Source organism: Camelus ferus, chromosome 10 (assembly GCF_009834535.1).
Source record: "Camelus ferus isolate YT-003-E chromosome 10, BCGSAC_Cfer_1.0, whole genome shotgun sequence".
Taxonomy (NCBI): domain Eukaryota; kingdom Metazoa; phylum Chordata; class Mammalia; order Artiodactyla; family Camelidae; genus Camelus; species Camelus ferus.
The window spans coordinates 22,172,759-22,192,408 of record NC_045705.1 but is presented as its reverse complement, the minus strand read 5'-3'; the positions used below and the strand labels follow the sequence as shown (position 1 = coordinate 22,192,408).

Genomic DNA, 19,650 nt, shown 5'->3' with positions numbered 1-19,650 from the left:
GGGGCTACACAAAGGCGTGCCTGCCAGCAGGTGGAGGTCATTGGACACCATCTTGGAAACTCACTACTACTTAAAACTGGCACATAAGCCATACAGACAAAAGTTCTTAAAATAGTCCACAGGGACCTGCTTACCTCACCAGCTTCCACTCACTGTTGCTCTCTGGGCTCTGTTTTACACTGGTCTTTTTTTCAGTCCCTCTCATGGACCTGTTCCTTCCCAGTCTATCTTTCCAAGTGTTGCTCCCTCCACCTAGAATGCTAATGGATCAATTTGTATCATCATTTCCTCTTCATCCTTTAAAGCTCAGCTCCACTAACACTTCCTCCAGGAAGCCTTCCCTGATCTCCCTAGACTAGGTCTCATCCTCTGGCCCTGTGTCTCATGGTAATAATTGAACCATCAGTTAATTACTTAATTGTTAATACTTACAGGAATATGTAGTCTGACTTGTACTCTCTGGGTCACCAGCAGGGAGCACAGATCATAAAGTCAGGCCCAGATTCCAGGTTTCTTTACTCAGAATCCTGGGTTCGTACTCTTCATAACCCCTTTTTAATCTCTGTTCCTAGAGCGGGGAAAAAGACCTCCTTTTGTACCTTGTCCTGATACAAGGCTCTTTTCATTAGTTCTAAGAATAGGATCATGCCGATTTTCCAGACTGAGCATCTAGTCTATATTTGGCTTCCAGGCCCATTACATTAACCACAGGAAAGCACTTTCATTACAGTGCGTTATGTTATTCCCTTATGAATTTGATGCTTATTTGTCAGCAAGTACAGAGGTTTAAAAGTTACCAGCAACACTATTTATTACAGGTTTTCTTTGGAGAGCAAGTCCTGCTGCTAGAATCCACGGGGGGAAGAGTTGGAGAAGAGAATTCTCTATTTTCCCCAATATTGTGGTTTGGATGAGCCCCTTGGAGCAGAGCTCTTAGTCCTCCTCTCTGTTTTCACTCAACACACACACACACACACACACTCACACGCATGCACACACACTCCTTTGATTTATTTGCTAGGATGATGTAAATGGAAATTACAGAATCATAAGTTTATGTGTGTGCATGTGTGCACTGCATGTGGGGGAGGAGGGGAGCAGTTGGGATGTCTCAGCTGAGCCTAAAATGGAATTCAAATATGTCTGTAGAAGTTGTGGGGGGCATCACCAGGAGGTGATTGGCAGGAAGGCTCTCCCTCACTGGGAGGAAATGGGGATGGGAGGACCCTGTGAAGTCAGACATGCCTTAGGCTTAGTCCTGCAGAAAGGAGGCTCCTAAGGGAAGGTCTGTATGACAGGCTATGTGACCCTTGAGGGCACAAGCAGAGCCCTTTGGAGGTTTGGGTGACCCCATGCGACCCTGAATAGGGAGGGGGCGATCGCCTCACTGCGGAGTGGACCAGGACCTGGCCGCCCCTGGAGGCCCAGCGGCTGTGGGAGCAGGTAGCTCCTTTGCTGGACTTGGCCTTGAACAAGTGTCAGCAGCAGCTCTGAGGCCACGTCATGAGTTCTGAGGGGGCTTTGGATGCAGGCACCTAGGCAGGTGGGGTGGGGCAGAGACAAACCCAGTGGCTACCACTGGCTGCATTGTGTCTGCTTAACTGATTGGTTTGTGATCACCTGGGAGACACCCCCAAGGGACGCCAGGTCACAAGAGGCTGACATCTCCTGGGGGCTGATGACCTCCAAGATGCTATGGAAGAAAGAGCCAGTGACATGTGAGAAGGGCTGACAGTGAGCTATTTCTAGCCATACACCAGAGAGACTTGGGAATCTCGGATTTATATAGAATGAACCACTGAAGTTCAAGGCCAAGGGAGACCCGTGGAGGTCATAGAGTCCAGCCATTCACTTCACTGTGGAGGAAGCATAACCCAGAGAGAAGGCACTTCTCCAGGGGCAGACATGGAGATCTGAGCTCTAGCCTTGCTGTCTCTTGGTACCTAAGGGAGTTTGGGGAACTTACGTAGATCACTGATACTTCCCTCAGACCACTGAGACTCAGGGGGTGGACTGATGCTAAGAGGCAAGCGGGCCTCTAGGTTGGATGGCTCCATGTCCTGTGGCTGGAGGGACAGAAGAAAGCCAGCCTGCCCGAAATATCTCCCGTGGTGGCACACCATGGACTCAGGAATGCCTTCCTTCAAGGTCATTTCTATGTCTGAGGCTTATGTGTAGCAGAGATGCTTTATTAGAAAAGTTGAGCCCCATGAGTAAGCATGGGAAGGGGTTGGCAAAGAGGGCAGAGGGTCTGCAGCACCAGCAGAGATGGCAGGCCCGGGTGAGGCCTGGGAGGGGAGGTCCATGGAGATGCCAAGAAAAGTGAGCAGATGCTAAAATGGGGAAGGACATTGACAAGATGGGCCAGTCCCCATTTTAATTGGAGGCCCTGAGCCCATGTTCCATGTCCTCTCCAGGTGAGTTCCAAATGGTCCACTGTGCATCAGCTGTGTGCTGGACAGTCCCCAAGCCCTAGTTAAGGGGTGTCCTGGTCTGACCTCAAGCTTAAGTTCTCTAGCCTTGCTTTGCGGCATGTAAAGAGAGGGTGGCAGAGAGAGGGGAAAACAGAAGAAAAGAAAGGGAGAAGAGAGAATGAGAGCAAGTAGAGGAGAAGGGCAGAGGAGGGGGAGATGTACTGAGACACAGAGAAAAAGCAGGCATTGGCCATAAATTGCTTCCAGGGTGTAAGGAACCGCAGATGCCCACCTTCAAGCCCTTCTGGGGCCACTGTTTAACAGCATCCAGCCGCCTGGCCTCAGGTGGCCCTCTCACCTGACTCCCATTAGAGCTCCTTGCCTCTGGAAGCCGGCATGATTTATGGGCCCCTCTGGGCTCATGGCCAGACAGCCACCCCTCACCCGTCACATCCCGGCTGACCCTGAGTTGCTCTTTTTCTTGCACGTGGTTCAGCAGGTGGATTTGAATTTCTAATGACTACAGACACCTGTGTTTCCCTGAGGCGCTTGCCGTGGTGATGGAGAACAGACCCAGGCCGCACCCAGGAGGAAGAGCACAGTGGAGGAAATATGAGAGACAGACTTGTTGGAGGCATAAAATATCACCGAAAGTGTGGACCCTGTTAGATTTCATTAACTGTTTACATTTCCCTGGCTGCATTCCACTGGTCACCTGCACAGAAACCCAATTGAAAACACAAACCTTAAATGAGATCAGATTTTCCAATGAAATATGATGAGGGTTCAGAGCCAAATCACAGGTAAGTGGGCCCAGTCCACCAGAGGGACATTGACGAGGATCCCAGGGTCAATGCAGCTCTGGCCCAACCTGACTTATAGCCATCCTGAGGCTCTGGGAGCCCCATGGTGAAGGAGAAGGGGGTGGGTAGGCTTACCTAGCCCAAGAGAGGCATGTGCAGACTTGGATTTATGGGGGGCCCCGCCAGGTTCCTCTCAACCTTTAACTCCTTTGGAGAGTAGCATGTTTCCCTGATGACAGTTCTGTTGCAGCTCATGGAAACTCAAGATTGAAAGTTTAAGGCCCATGGTCAAGCCAGCAATGCAGAGGGAACAGAAGACTTTGTTACACATTCTAAACTCCTCCAGATGCAGCACAGTTCATGTTGCTCATCTCCAAGGTACTTAGCAAAGAGTAACCTCTTCATTCCCAGGGAGCATGGTTTGAAAACCCTCTCAATCAAGTCAAGCTAAGTCCTTGGTGCCAGATCTCAAGGGCCAGCAGTTCCCTGCTGCTGCCACCACTGTTGCTTAAGGGGAAACAGTCTCTGCCAAAACCTTCATGATTGTCCTTTAGAGCCTATTAAAAGAACTTTTCCTCTATCAGTAGTCTAGCCTATGACTTAGAGAGGTGACTTCTGCTCTTTGACCTCCTCACTCCCCTAATTGTACCACATAGACCAGCATCACTGGCATCGTTGGGATCAGTGGCATCATATGGATCCTTGCAAGAAATGCAGAACCTCAGGTCCTCATCCCAGTCCTACTGGGTGGGAATAGTGCCATGTCAGGGGCTCAGCACTGGGCCTGGTTGCCCACAGGCTGGGTATTCAGAGGTGGTAGTAGTTAGATTGGCTTTGATAAGCAGCAGTCCAGGCCGTTGTATTGTGTAACCATTCTGTTCATGTGCCCATCCTGCTTAGTGCTGACAAATACTGGCTAATGTCAGCTTGCTGAAATATTGTTTTGTCTACGTGGATATTCAGTGCCTTTCCCCTGGTGGATGCTCTCTTGTCCACCATGAGCACATTTCCTAGTCATTCTTGGTGCCCGTTCCCATATGCCCATCCACATGCCTCCTATCACTCAGTCTTTTTCATTTCAGGCTCCTGATCAGCCAGTGAGGCCATCTGCCACTGCCCATGAGCCTTTATATATTCTCCCTTCAGGCCACCTCTTCTTCCACGCAGAGCAGAGGACTAGGTGCACCACTCAGAGCTCCACCCACTGGAAGGATTTTCCCTCAGCTCTGTCGTTCCAGTCCACTCCATGGTGTCTGTAAGATACCCACCATCCATTTTCAGCATGTACTCACATTCCAGGATGTCCCAGCTGTAAACCAAGCATGAGATTTTTCTCCTTCAGCTGGTTGTGTTGGGAATCCCTCTAACCATCTGGCCATAGGTGCAAACTGAGAGGTGGTACTGGGCAGTCATGGAGGATGGCGTGGGGGTCTGGGGCTCATGCTCATGCAGCTTGATTGTGCCCTCTGGTTTTGCTTGGGATCCGTTAGGGATGTACCATTTCCATTTTAGAATGGCCTACCATGGGTCTGTGTAACTTTATGACTTGGAGGGTCTGATAGAACTCAGCTCATGATAGGCAGTACCATACTCATGATTACTTGATATTCCAGAGTTCAATGTTCTATGTCCACCAGTAATACTGTAGGTTACGTTCCTCAAAAAGCAGCGCTGCCAGTGACATGGCCTTGGTCCAGACCTCAGAGGCCTGTGCTGTGATTCTCCCACTGGGGTTTGCTGTAAGATCCTTCCTGCAGCTTTTTCCACCTCTGACACTTCCAGCATTAGATGGTCTGCCAGATCATATCCTCCAAGTGGCAGGGGGACTTGTACCATGGCCTGGACTGACTGCAGATCCCTTTCTTGTTCCAGGCCCACCCAAAGCTGGCTACCTTTCAGATTTCCTGGCAGATGGGCTGGGGTAGTATTGCTGGATATGGAATATGCTGCCTCTAAAACCCAACCCAAAGAGGCCTGACAGACATTGTACTTCATTCTTGGTGTACTTCATTCTAGGGGATGAAAACATAGTGATTTGTCTTTTACTTTGGAGAGTATTTCTCAGCATGTCCCTGATCTTTGGACCCCTGAAAACTTACCAATGTGCCATACCCTGCATCTTCCTAGAGCTTACCTCCCGCCATCTGAAGTGAACTGCTTCACCAAGGCCTGTGGCATCCTCGCCAGCTGTTACTCTCCCAACTCTGTCACTGATGTAATGGATCAATTCTGCAGGATGTCCAGATGGTCAGATTTCTTCTGACTATATTGTGACAGCAGGAGGATTAACATAGACCTAGGACCACATAATAAATGCATGTTATGATCCATTCCATGTGAATGTAAATCGTTCCTGATTCTCTTCTCTGTCTGAGATAGAAAATAACTCATTGGCTGCATACCATTTACCCAAGTCCATGTTAATCTGCTCTAGTAAAGGTACCATGAATGGCAAGACAGCCATTATTGGAACTACTTCTCCGTTGAGTATGCGATAGTCTACAATCATTCTACAGTATCCATCTGGTTTCTGCAGGGACCCGACTGGTGAATTAAATTGAGATATGATAAAGATCATCACGACTACATCGTTAAGATACTTAGGGATGGCACTTATCCCCCAGGAATGTGACTTTTTTTTAATGAGTTTTATTTAAAAACATTTTTTAAATTGAAATAGAGTCAGTTTACAATGTTGTGTCAATTTCTGGTGTACAGCATAATATTTCAGTAATACATATACATACACATATTTGTTTTCATATTCTTTTTCTGTGCAAGTCTTTGATGGTAGGTTAGGAGAGTGTTCTTTGGGGTTTTCATATTCTTTTTCATTCTATGTTATTATAAGATATTGAATATAGTTCCCTGTGCTATACAGTATAAACTTATTGTTTATTCTACACAGTAGTTAGTATCTGCAAATCTCAAACTCCCAATTTATCCCTTCCAACCCTCTTCCCCACTGGTAACCACAAGTTTTTTTCTTCCATGTCTGTTAGTCTGTTTCTGTTTTATAAATAAGTTCATTTGTGTTTTTTTTTTTTAAGATTCTACATATAAGTGATATCATAGGGATATTTTTCTTTCTCTTTCTGGCTTACTTCACTTAGAATGATAATCTCCAGTTCCAACCATGTTGTAGCAAATGTCATTATTTTATTCTTTTTTATGGCTGAGTAGTATTCCATTGTGTATATGTGTGTGTGTGTGTGTGTGTGTACATGTATATACACACACCATATCTTCTTTGTCCGTTTATCTGTCAGTGGACATTTAGGTTGTTTTCGTGTCTTGGTTATTGTAAATAGTTCTGCTATGAACATTGTTGTGCATCTATCTTTTTGAATTAGAGTTTCTATTGGATATATGCCCAGGAGTGGAATTGCTGGATTATATGATAACTCTATTTTTAATTTTTTAAGGAACCTCCATACTGTTTTCCTTAATGGCTTCACCAGACTACATTTCCATCAACAGTGTAGGAGGGTTCCCTTTTCTCCACACCCTCTCCAGCATTTATCGTTTGTGGACTTTTTAATGATGGCCATTCTGATTGGCGTGAGGTGATACCTCATTGTAGTTTTGACTTGCACTTCTCTGATAATTAGTGATATAGAGCATTTTTTTCATGTGCCTATTGTCCATTGTCTGTATGTCTTCATTGGAGAATTGCTTGTTTAGGTTTTCTGCCCATTTTTGGATTGGGTTGTTTGTTTTTTTCTTATTAAGTTGTGTGAGCTGTTTACATATTCTGGAAATTAAGCTTTTGTCAGTTACATCATTTGCAAATATTTTTTCCATTCCGTGGTTGTCGTTTTGTTTTGCTTATGGTTTCCTTTGCTGTGCAAAAGCTTAAAAGTTTAATTAGGTCCCATTTGTTTATTTTTGCTTTTATTTCTATTGCCTGGGTAGACTGCGCTAGAGAACATTGCTAAGATTTATGTCAGAGAATGTTTTGCCTGTTTTCTTCTAGGAGGTTTATAGTGTCTTGTCATATGTTTAAATCTTTAAGCCATTTTGAGTTTATTTGTGTGTGGGAGGGGGAGTGTTCTAACTTCACTGATTCACATGCTGCTATCCAGCTTTCCCAACACCACTTGCTGAAGAGACTATCTTTTCTCCATTGTATATTTTTGCCTCCTTTGCTGAAAATTAATTGACCTTAAGTCTACAGATTCATTTCTGGGCCCTCTATTCTGTTTCATTGATCCATATGTCTACTTTTGTGCCAATACTATGCTGTTTTGATTACTATAGCTCTGTAGTATTGTCTGAAGTCTGGAGGGCTATTCCTCCAGCTTTGTTCTTTTTCTTCAAGATTGCTTTGACAATTCTAGGTCTTTTGTGATTCTGGATGAATTTTAGGATTATTTGGTCTAGTTCTGTGAAAAATGTCATGAGAAATTTGATAGGGATTGCATTAAATTTGTAGATTACTTTGGGTAGTATGGCCATTTTAACAATATTTATTCTTCCAATCCAAGAGCATGGGGTAACTTTCCATTTCTTTAAATCATATTAAATTTTCTTAATCAGTGTTTTGTAGTTCTCTGCATATGTCTTTCACTTCCTTAGGTTTATTCCGAAGTATTTATTTTATGCATTTTAAGAGGGATTGTTTCTTTACTTTCCTTTTCTGATATTTCATTGTTAGTGTAAATAAATGCAACTGATTTCTGTGCGTTAATCTTGTATCCTGCTACCTTGCCAAATTCTTTTTATCAGCTCTAGTATTTTTTTGTGTGTACCATTTAGGGTTTTGTATATATAGTGTCATATCATCTGCATATAGTGACAATTTTACCCCTTCTCTTCCAATTTGGATCCCTTTTATTTCTTTTTCTTGTCTGATTGCTGTGACTAGGACTTTCAGTTCTATGTTGAATAGAAATGGTGAGAGTGAGCATCCTTGTCTTGTTCTGGATTTTAGCAGGACGGCTTTCCACTTTTCACCATTGAGTATTATGTTGGCTGTGGGTTTGTCATAAATAGCTTTTATTATGTTGAGATATATTTTCTCTATACCCACTTTGGTAAGCGTTTTTATTATAAATGGGTATTAAATTCTATCAAATGCTTTTTCTGCATCTACTGAGATGATCATGTGATTTTTGTCCTTCCTTTTGTTGATGTGGTGTATCACCTTGATTGATTTTTATGTTGATTACATTGTTTTTGATTCACTGTCTTGGGGAACTGAAGTTTCAGAGGGGAAGACAGTTTCAGAGGCTTTTACTTGGCCTTTCTATTATTATGGGCAAGGATCCCATGTAGGAGTTATGAGTAGGTCATCCCCAATTATATGTTTGGATACCAGAAAAATGATCACTAGATGGGTGATCCATGGACCCACTGTAGGCTGGCCTTTGGCCAGGTCTCTATTAACTTACATCCATCCTCGATCAGGTGGCCATGATGACATTTCAGGTCTCCAGACATTGATGTCATCTCAGACTCTGTGTCCAATAACCCTCAAAATATATGGATATTTCTCTTTCCCCAGTCCATAGCCATCTGAGTAAATGATTGTCAGTATTTTAAGGGAAATACAAAGGGAATCATTATAATATATACTTGCCATGATGTTGCTGTGTACTTCCTTTGGGGGACCCATCCACCTCTGTAGCCAGCAGGTTCTGGGTATGAAAACTGGTTCAGGCCCAGGAATTGAGCAAGATTCATAACTTCCTGTTGAGGTGTCCACTCTCAGCCTCCTGCTCATCCATTCTTGCCTTTTGTGGTGGTATATATTAAGCAACACCCTCCTTATCTTCCTGTCTCTTTTGTCCCTAGGGGTACCATGTTCTACCAACCATATCCACAACTCCTTGTGGGTCAAGCCCCCTTGGCTGCCCCTCCAATCTTGGTTGTAATGGTAATTGTGGGACCCGCTCATTTCTGGTGCTTAGTAATCATCACCTTGCATCTATTGCTTCAAAGCCTCATCATTCCCATTGCTCTTAGTAAGGCAAGTCCTGTGACATATTTCCTATAGTCAACCCTAGCCTGTAGAGGAAAAGCCCCACTGAATGTCTCAGTGATGCTAATACTCCTGCCATCAGCACACTCTTGATGGCCTTTGTGAATAGTGAGTTCTCTAGGTCCTTCCATGGAACGAAATTTCTTATGGCTCTTCTGTCCTTATGTAATGTATCCAATTCAGCATGTCTATTTCCCTGAGCCATTTAATCCCACTGGTTTCCATGGCACTTCAGGCATTACCACTTGGTCAGCATGGGCTATTTTTTCCTCCATGTTTCTAAGAGCTACCTGGCAGCAGATTTGCCCATGCCCTAGAGTTTTTGCCAAGACATTAAATCCATGTTCTTAGAGAGTACTCCTAAGTACTCTTGCTTATCAGACTTTGGCTTGTCCATTCTTACATCCTGTACTCTTTGAGCTCTGCTGAACTCAAGCACCTTCAAAATCCAATCCCATGCTTACTCCCCTGGCTCTGCTGTTACATGCCACCGAATTCTTGCAGCTCCAGTAGAATTTGTCTCTTTCTTTCCTTATCAAGCCCATCATGCTCTAAACTGAGATTTTGCTGGAATTTAACCCTATTTTCTTGCCTGGCAGCCAGGTCAGGTCTCGGGGAAAGTCCTGAGGAGAACACCTGTTTTCTTGTAGTAGAGAGGCCCTTGCTGTATCTTCCCAAAGGAAGGAGTTCTAGCTCTTAACAGGGACAGGTGAGACATCTCATGAGGGCTCAGAGGATTTGGGGAAGTCAGTGGAACCACAATGTCATGTTTAGCAGTTCAAGATTTTCCCGCCAAGGCACTGATTTTAGCATAGTGGACCTGCCTTGACTGAGCTTTCCACTCTCTTTGATGCCTGGTGACTATAAATACCAGACCCTGTGTTTGCTTCGTAACTGTGTCCACTCTCCTACTGTAAGAGCTACCAAGAAGGACCACTGGCTTTCATGCTTATTATTTAAATTTGTTAATTGCCCTCATTTCTCATTGTCCCTCTGTAGGGCATCAAATCAACTTAGTAATCAGCCGTTTCCATTGTCCTTAAATGCGTTGTTCCTCCATAATGTGCAAAGGCCTTGAGTCCTCATTCCAGCCAAGACATTCTCCTCCACCAGGACGTTCTTTTTTGAGGATCCTTGCTTTTCACTAAACTTTCAAAGAAATCCTAGATGCCCAAAAGATAATGTGACATTGGTATGAATTCACTCGCTCATCCCAACACCTTCTCTTGGCCCCTTCCATGTTTCCTCTTTGTTAAAGAGTTGATTATGTGCTTGTGTGCCTGCTACACTGGCCTTCCCTGGGTTCCCCAAGTGCTCTAAGCTCATTCCCAACCCAGGGTAATTCCTTTGCATTGGCTGTTCCTTCTGCCTGGAATGCCCTTTCCTCAGATGCTCTCAGAGCATTTTACTTCTGGTTTCAGCTCCAATGTCACCTTCTCAGAAGCCTGCTCTGATTCCACAAGCTGCAGTACCTTCCTCAGTCACCACAAGCACACTTCTGTGCCATTTCTAGCATAGCGCTCTCCCAACCTGAGCTGCTCTTCTTTCTTTGTTATCTGTCTGCCCAGTAGGAGGTGAGCCCCATGAACACAGGAGTCATTCTGTCTTGTTCCCCATGCATCCCCCATTTCCCAGCATGTGCCTGACACATGGGAGACACTCAAAATATTATCTTAAAGAATAAATGCTTGTCTTCTCTGTCCATTAAAATATTTTCCTGTGTCCCTTTCTTACATTTTTTGTAGCTACTTTATAGCACTCTAAAGTATACATATAGTTAATAATCCAGACATACAAAAAAAATCCACACAATAACAGATCCCTGGGGACTAACCTCAAAGATGGACAGATGTTAAAATATGGCTTCAGTTACTTCAATTTCTCCTTCACTTATTTTATACTTTAGCTAAAATTTCATATCTTACATTTTGTGACACCCTTCCTTTTTGGTGGTAACTGCTTCCTTGAAGGTAGTGTATGTCATTTCTTCATATGTTTTAATAGTTTAATGATATGTGTTTGTATTCACAAACGACATATGCTTTTTTTAATTGAAGTATAGTTGATTTTAAATACTTTGTGAGTTTCAAATGTACCACAGCAAGGTGATTTTGTTCTATATATAGAGAGAGAAGGAAAAGAATATATATACACACACACACACACACACACACATATATATATTTCAATTCTTTTCCATTATAGGTTATTTCAAGATATTGAATATAGTTCCCTGTGCTATACAGTAAATCTTTGTTGTTTATCTATTTTATATTTGGTAGTGTGTATCTGTTAATCCCATCCTCCTAATTTATCTCTTGCCCCATTCTTGTTTGGTAACCATAAGTTTGATTTCTATGTCTGTGAGTCTGTTTCTGTCTTGTAAATAAGTTCATTTGTACTATTTTTTAGATTCCACATGTAAGTGGTATCAAATATTTGTCTTTTTCTAACTTACTTCACTTAGTATAATAATCTCTAGGTCCATCCATGTTGCTACAAATGGGATTATTTCATTCTTTTTCATGGCTGAGAGATGTTCCATTTTGTGTGTGTGTGTGTGTGTGTGTGTGTGTGTGTGTGTGTGTGTGTGTGTGTGTATGCGCCACATTTCCTTTATCCAGTCATCTGTTGATGGACACTTATGTTGCGTCCATGCTTTGGCTATTGTAAATAGTGCTGCTATAAACACTGGGGTGCATATATCATTTTGAAATGGGGTTTTTGTCTTTTCTGGATATATATCCAGGAGTGGGATTGCTCGATCATAGGGTAACTCTATTTTTAGTTTTTAAAGGATCCTCTACTGTTTTCCATAGTGGCTGCAACAATTTACATTCCCACCAACAGTGTAGGAGGGTTCCCTTCTCTCCAGACCCTCTCCAGCATTTGTTATTTGTAGACTTTTTGATGATGGCCATCCTGACAGGGGTGAGATGATATCTCATTGTAGTTTTGATTTGCATTTCACTAATAATTAGCAATATTGAGCATCTTTTCATGTGTCTGCTGGCCTCTGTACAACATACACTATTTTTGTATGTCCCAAGATTTTATATAAATATGTGCATGCTGTATGGTAATTTAGACCTGGGTCTTTGACACTATTGTTGAGCTACAGAATTAACTCTGGAGCCATCCTATCGGTGGACTTCTTGCCATAAGAGATAATACAATTTCTTATTGCTTAAGCCGCATGACTTGGGTTTGTTGCTGTGCACAGCTGAAAGCTGCTTCCCTGTGATAGTCTCACTATATTAACATTTCTCACTGTTGAGTCCTTAGGCTGGGGCTGCCTAGCAGTTTTCATTTGGCTGCAGGTTTACCAGGTGTATACACAGTTTTAGTTTCTCCTCTTCAGAAATCTTCTGTATTAGTAATTTATGGTCGTGTAACAAATTTAGCAGCTGAAAGCAACACAATCCATCTGTTGCCCAGTTTCTGGGGGTCACGGTTCTGGGAGTGGCTTAGCTGGGTGGGTCTGGCTACAGGGATGTTGGTGAGGCGGCTGTCAAGTTGCCGGTGGGGGCTGCAGCCATTGGAAGGGCTGGAGAACCTGCTCCCTAGCTCACTCATGGGACCGTTGTCAGGAAGCTTCAGTTCCTTTCCACGTGAGGTTCTCCACTGTTGGCTTCTCCCTGAGTGGGTGATCTGAGAGAGAGAGAAGAGAGCCCCTCCTGCACGGTGCACCGCCATGCACCGCCCACATCCACATGGTCATCAATGGGAGTCGTCTTTGCTCCCTCGCTTTTCCCCTCAATATCCCCATAATCACTGACCCCGTCCTTTTTACCTCCTGGGCACCTCTTAGATCAAGCCACTTCTCTCCATCCTGTTGGACACTGGAGGTAGCCAGAGACAGTGGAGTCTGAGGTGCCAGTCTGATCCAGTCCTTGACCCTCAAGTTGTTTCCCATGATCCCTTAGAATAAAGGTCGTGGCTTTCAGGGCCTGCCTGCACCTCCAGCCTCCTTATTACATGGCCTTCGTCGTCTCTCGTCCTCTACTCTCCCTTCTCTCTCTGTTTCTTTAGGTCCGAAGTTCAATGTCATTTCCTCAGGGAAACTTTTCTGACCCTCAGACCCGATTGGATCCCCTGGTGACATGCTTCTGGAATGTTCTGTCCTTGTGTTGCACATCCCCTTTGCCCAATGTCTCATTGCTGTCTGGTCTGCACATCTACAAGGTCAGAGGCCACACAGGTTTTGTTCACGGCGTACTCCAAAGACCCGAGATGGCGTCTGGCACTTAGCAGACATGCAGCAATTTGTGTCGAATAAGTGAAGGAATGATTTGTGCTTGGTGAGCAAGTACTTAGGCTGCCTCCTCTCCTTCCTTCGATGGAAGGAGACAAGTTACTTTATGTACAGTCCTACTTATCCCATAAACAATGTGGCATGACTGAATCAGACATTCAGTGCAAGGAGCTTCCAAAAGATTTTGTGGGTCCTGTGACAGTCTCGCTCCTTAACTGAACTTCAGTCAGGCTGTTCTAAGCCTTTTCTTGACTAGGCTCCAACCTTGGGCCTTGTTCTCATGAGCAAGAATCCAGCTGAGTCAGTTGAGTGGGACTCTCCCATCCTTGATTTCTGCTCACACTTGATACCCAATTCAGTTCCTCATCCCCCACCATCTCCTGGTTGATATTAATCACCCTGACCTGCCTTCAACAAGAACCCTCTTAACTCGGATTAGCCAGAATCCCCCCTCACTCCTAATGTTTCCTCTTAGTAATTTTCCAATCACTGACACCCTCCTCCCACTGGTCCTTGGCTATAAATCCCCATTTTCCCTTGTATTCAGAGTTGAGCCCAATCTCTCTCCTTTCCTGCAAAACCCCATTGCACCAGTCCCTTGAATAAAGTCTTCCTTACTGTCTTTAACAAACGTCAGAATAATTTTTGCTTTACCACCTGGACAGGGTCCATTCAGGACAGGCCTCTCAATTTCTCTTTGAACAAATGCACACTCTGCCTCTAGACCTCCAGCTGGAACCCTACATGTGCAAGGCAATATGTCTTTCAGACATACATTTGCTTCAAATCAACATAGGAACAGAACCTAGCTAATGTCACCAGGCCTGAGATAAATGGTAGCTATTTAATTTCATTTCAAAATGAAACTCTAAGATTAGATGTTCATAGATAGTTATTACAACAATCAACATTGATTGAGCTACCATTATGTATGCTGGCCTCATTTTAATCTTCTAGCTGGAATTATAAGGTAGCTATTACCTCCTTTACAGAAGAGGAAACTGAGGCTCAGAGGGGCCAATGAACTTGCCCAAGTTCACACAGCTGGTAGACTGCAGCGCTTTTTTATGCCACAGTGCCCGGCTGCCTTCTCTTGGAGTCAGTCTGCTTTTTGGTCCCTTCCCCGCCCAGAATGGCTCCACTGCATGTAACTCTTGAGCTAGCTGCTGGGATCAGGGTCACAGTTCTTGCCAGTGTTCTTGTAAAGCGGTGCAGCTCCACTGCATAGCAGACATTCTGCTTTAAATGGAAGTTTCTGCAGAGACATGTGAAAGTCAGGAGCAGGTTTCCCCAAGTGATTCAGGAGCACATTGACTATGAAAGAGGGAAGCTTGCCTGCTTTCAGCAATTTCCATGAAGAATGACATAGAGCAGGAAGAATGTGGCCCGAGAAAGAACCACAGACTCACCTACCCCTTGCCTGGCTGCCTGTGGGAAGGGAGTGGAGCGGAGCCGGCCCTGGAGGCAGAGTGTTACCGCTTGCTGTGTCAGTGAACAGCCGGGACTCATTAGGGCTGGAGACGTCCATGGTGGGACCAGTTATAGCAGGCGCTGTGGAGGGGCCCTTTGTCTTTTCCACAGACCTACCTTTCTCCATCTCTGGCCCTGATTGACTTGAACTTTGTGTTTCGTACAGAGGATGAAAACCAAAGACCAGCAGTCTGGGATGCCTCTCTCAGGCTTGCAGACCAGTCCCACCCCAGCTCTTTCCTCTGGCTTGCCCTCAGGATGCCAGGATGTCGCTGCTCAGCTGCTGATCTGAGAAGGTTCCAGCATGGAGCCTGGGGGCTGTTGGCATTCATCCTATGTGGTTTCTTTCTGTGTGTTCACAGGCAATCAGCCTCTCGGGTGGCACTAAAAAAGGTACAGATTTTGTTAAAGTGCCTGCCTCATCCTTTCATGTGAAAATTAGTGGGGATTATGACTTGTAATTAAGTGGGTGGTCCGACTCTGTCTAGTACAGCCAGTTGTTGATTTCTGAGTGCTGATTATAAGTAGATAATTCTTAATTCCAGGTATCGGTTCTGACTTCCTAGCGTGGTACTTTGCCCTTTTCACCCACTGCCTTTCTAGTGATTTATTCCTCCCAGAAGTGGGTGTAGAGGTGAGGGCAGGAAGGGGAAAGAACCCTAATGAAAATCGCTAATGTTTACTGAGTGCTTAGTATCTTTTAGGCACTGTTCTGAATTCCTTCCTCAGCTTTAGGGGGCCAGGTACCATTATTCTCCCCACTTAACAGAGGAGGAAACTGTAGCCACTATAGGTGAAATAACCTGCCCAGGTGCACACAGGTAATAAGTGGTCCAGGTAAATTCAACACGAGGCAGTGTGATCCAGAGCAAGTGCTCTTAAGGCAGAAATGGGGGTGGGGGAAGGCAGGAGGGCCCTCCAAATATCCGTTGTGCAGCTCGTAGCCTAGACTCAACAATTGTATGTACAAAACCACTTTCCCCAAAACCAACAAATATCTGGTGAATTGCTCAATGTTAACTTAGGAAAATCAGTGATTCTAAAAAAATTTGGGAGCTTAGAGATCCCTTTGAGACTTTGAAGGAAGCCATAGCTCCCTCTTACTCCAAAAAAATGCATCCCAAATTTTGCATATACTTTCAAGAGTCTCAAAGGCCTTATAAAAAGCTCCTCCCAGTAGACTCCATGGAACGTAGGTCAAGAATCCTGATTTAGAACAACATTAAACTCTATCAGTATGAAAAACTGAGTTGACCATAATGCGAGACAGGAGGCTAAATTTGTGCAGGAAAATTGAAATTTGTGTAGGGTTGTATGACCTCAGGCAAACTCCTGACCTTTTCTGTTTCATAGTCATAGCTTCCCTCTTCCTCAGCCAGCCCAAGTTTATTGTCAGGTTCAGCAAGGTACTATCTAATCATCGTTTTCAGTTCCCCCAGAGAATGTGTCCTTTCTGAGGGTTCCTTTCCAGGTTCCACAGCCCTAGGAAATTTACAAACCCAAATTAGTGACAACAGACTAGTAGGGAGCAATGACTCCTGTGGGCATTCCAGGAATAGAAGTGAGGGCCTGTTTCCAGCTCCCTGAGCCTGGAGAAGCAAAGACCGGCCACCAGGGACTTCTTTAGGGAGCAGTCAGTCAGGTTCATCACCAGGGGCCCCACCCTGGTGGAGGTAAATTGCTGTAGGGATGAGGCTTCTGGGTATGACCCAGGGAGGGTGTGTGTTTTGGGGTGCCGAGGGGAGGGAAGAGGACTGTCAGCTGATGGGAGGAACAGATTCCTGAGAGGCTATGTACTATCTACTGTTATTTGCAAACTAAGTCACCTCCTCTCCACTCCCAACACCCAAGGACTAGGACTGGTTGACCAGCAGCAAAGTAAACCGCTCCTAACCTCTGCCCTCCACCCCCTAGGTGTGCTGCCCTTCGGCATTTACCCCCCTTTTAAGGTTATTTTTGGTGTTTGTTGTAAACAAATTTCACCTGGGTAGGAAGCTGAGGGTGAAGAAGAAGACTGTACCCTGGGATTCCTTGGGGTCAGTCTCAGACAGACAATACTATAGTTTTTATTTACTGAGCATTTAGTATGAACTAGGTCCTGTGCTGAGGGCCTTTTGTATATAATCTCATTAAATTCTTCAAGCAGTCTGCAAAGTAGGTTTGATTACCATTTCCATTTTGCAGATGAGAAAATTGAGATTCAGAGAGTCCGTGGTGAATCAAGGATTTAATTGCTGAATTCTTGCTCCCAGTCTTTTTGCTGGGATTCTTGGTTTCTGCATCCATAGTATGTGGACAATGCCTTCTATTGTACATAGTGACTGTAACGGTTAAATCAAATGCTGTGTACACAACATTTTAAGAAGCAATGTGCCTGGTGGCTAAAACTACAGCTTCTGGACCCAAGCTGCTTGGGTTCAAACCCTGGTTCTGCCACTTACTCACTGTGTGACCTTGGATGAGCTGTTGAATTCTAAATGACTCAGTTTCCCTGTCTGTAAGATGGGGATGATAGTTTTATTGTGAAGAATAAATGAGTTAATTCATGTAAGGTACTTAGATGCCTGGCACAGAGAAATTGATCCAAAATGTCAGCTATTGTTTTGTAAAGCATCCTGGCTCCTCACTTTAGTGTCATTTGCTATCTCTGTACCTGGGGGTTGGGGGTGTGTTTGAGTCTTCTGGTCTCACCTGAGCGGGCCCCCAGCCTCGCCTATCTCGGCCGCATTCAGGGTGCTGACCGCTGCTCCCCTCCCCCAACCGTCCTGAGGGAGCCCATCCGGTCCTGGGCTGGTCTCCGTGCCCCGCAGCTTCCCTCCCAGCCACCGCCCGGGGCCTCCCTGCGTGGCCACACTTCCCCGGGCTGCCTCGCAAGGGTTAAGGCAGCAGCGGAGAGGAGAGGTTTGGGCTGACGTCGCTCTGGCTGAAGGTGGTTCCCCTCGGATGAGGATGGGAGAGCCTGGCGAGCTGAAACCCGAGCTACCGCTCAGCTGGGGCTTGGGGAGGTCCGTGTAAGAGCCGCCTGCCCGCCGGCCTCCTTTGGTCTCTCCCCAGCCTCACTCGGGGCACCGCTGCCACCGGAGCGATGGAGCTGGGCTGGTGGACGCAGCTGGGGCTCACTTTCCTGCAGCTCCTTCTCATCTCGTCCTTGCCCAGAGGTACTGTGAGTAGCACTCAGGACCCCCAGAAGGGGTCATTTCCCTCCTGGGGTTTGGCAGGGAGCAGGGCTGGGGTGTCCCAAGAGATGGTGCTGGCGTGTTTGTGGAGGGGGGGGCTTCTTCCAGTGATAGTCTCGGAGGCTTCGCTGCTGGTGCTGGACTGTCTGTCTTTCTCCCTGAGAATGTGACACCGTTTTTTGTCATCCCTACTTGTGGGACTGAACTGCCTCAGGATGGGTACCAGCTTCAGTTGTACTTGCTGGGTTTGTTTTTTTTTTTTTTTTTTTTAAATTATTTTACCTTTTTAAAGCACAAAATTACCTCTGGGCATCTACCCAGTCTGAGGTACCCACTCTGACATGCAAAAGCTAAATTTCCCTTAAAAAAGCACCCGTAGAGGTGAGCTTGGAAGGAGAGAGGTGGATAAGAGCAGGACTGTCCCTGCCAGGGTGTCCCCCCGGGGGGAGTCCTGCTTGATGAAAAGTTAACAATAACAACCTGTCAGAGGAGACCCCCAGCACGGGAGACTACTCACTCAGCATATGCACACTTCCTTCCTGATAAGAATGAGAAAGAAGAAAAAGCCGAGGTTAAGAGTGCAAGTTGTTTCTGGGGGACACGCGGTGTTTGTTGAGAAAGAGCTGTGGCTTCTGTGTTTTCTCACATGTCATTTTCTGAGCCACAAGCCCCAAGGCAAAGGGGCTCCCGGGGCAAGTGAGGTTGAAAGGAGACACGGAGCTCTTGGGAGCCTCTTGACCCCGCTGAGGGCGGAAGCGAGGGAAGGGCAGGCTTGTCCTGGAATTGCTCCCTGGCGAGCAGGGAAGGAAGATGTCTTAGGAGCTTCTGTCCTTATATGGCAGGAGAGGCACGGTGCCGGGGAGGTAAGGTGAGACCTGGGTGGGGGGGGGGGGTGAGGGCGGGTTGAAATGTGGCACGTATGACAAAGCAGCACAGCTTTGTGGAGGAGCAGGGAGTGTGTGTGCCTTTGCTGCACTCCTTCTGTCCAGGTTACCTGTCACCTGTGCTGGTTACCTGTCACCTGTGCTTGACTTGAGAGGTGAATGCTCCCTTGCTGCAAGTAGCTGGCAAGTGCCCAAGAGTGAAGGAGTAAGTAGGGTGGGGAGGGTGCAAAATGCAATCCCCTGCTGTAGAAGGGGAACTGGACCACGAGACACATCCCTTCATGATGAACAAAAAGCCAAGATACCTAAAATGCCCCCCCATTTTAGTCCATATTTCCATCTACCTGTACCCTGCCAGCCCCAGGTAAATCTTTGATGATTTATCTCAAGCTGGGGTGTTTCATTTGAATGTTGCCTCAGTGGCATCTGGAACAGCCTAAAGACAATAACATAGGCAGAAGCCCAGGAGTGGGTATGATAATCAAGAATCAAGATACTCGGGAAATTTTGTGACTTTTCATTAACACCTCTCCCTGCCCCACCTCTGCCATTTGGAGCCAGACTTTCAGGGCGTGGTGGCCCGAGCGGAGCTCTAGAGGAGCGTGGTTCCTTCCAGAGCACCAGGACTCCGAGGTCCAGTTCCTGCATCCCTGCATCAGCACACC

The 19,650-nt window shown here is 45.6% G+C and overlaps 1 protein-coding gene across 2 annotated transcripts in view; it reads left to right on the top strand.

The window, feature by feature from the left end:
- PAMR1 (peptidase domain containing associated with muscle regeneration 1) overlaps positions 1 to 19,650 on the top strand; it is a 148,114-nt gene that overhangs the window by 63,935 nt on the left and 64,529 nt on the right. The window contains exon 1 of one of the 2 annotated variants that reach the window (XM_006195038.3): positions 17,808 to 18,083. The exons of the other annotated variant lie outside the window; for it this stretch is intronic. Coding sequence (XP_006195100.1) covers positions 18,011 to 18,083 — 73 coding nt within the window. The 5' untranslated portion in view covers positions 17,808 to 18,010. Of the gene's footprint in view, positions 1 to 17,807; positions 18,084 to 19,650 lie in introns of those variants that run through there. 2 annotated transcript variants of the gene reach the window in all.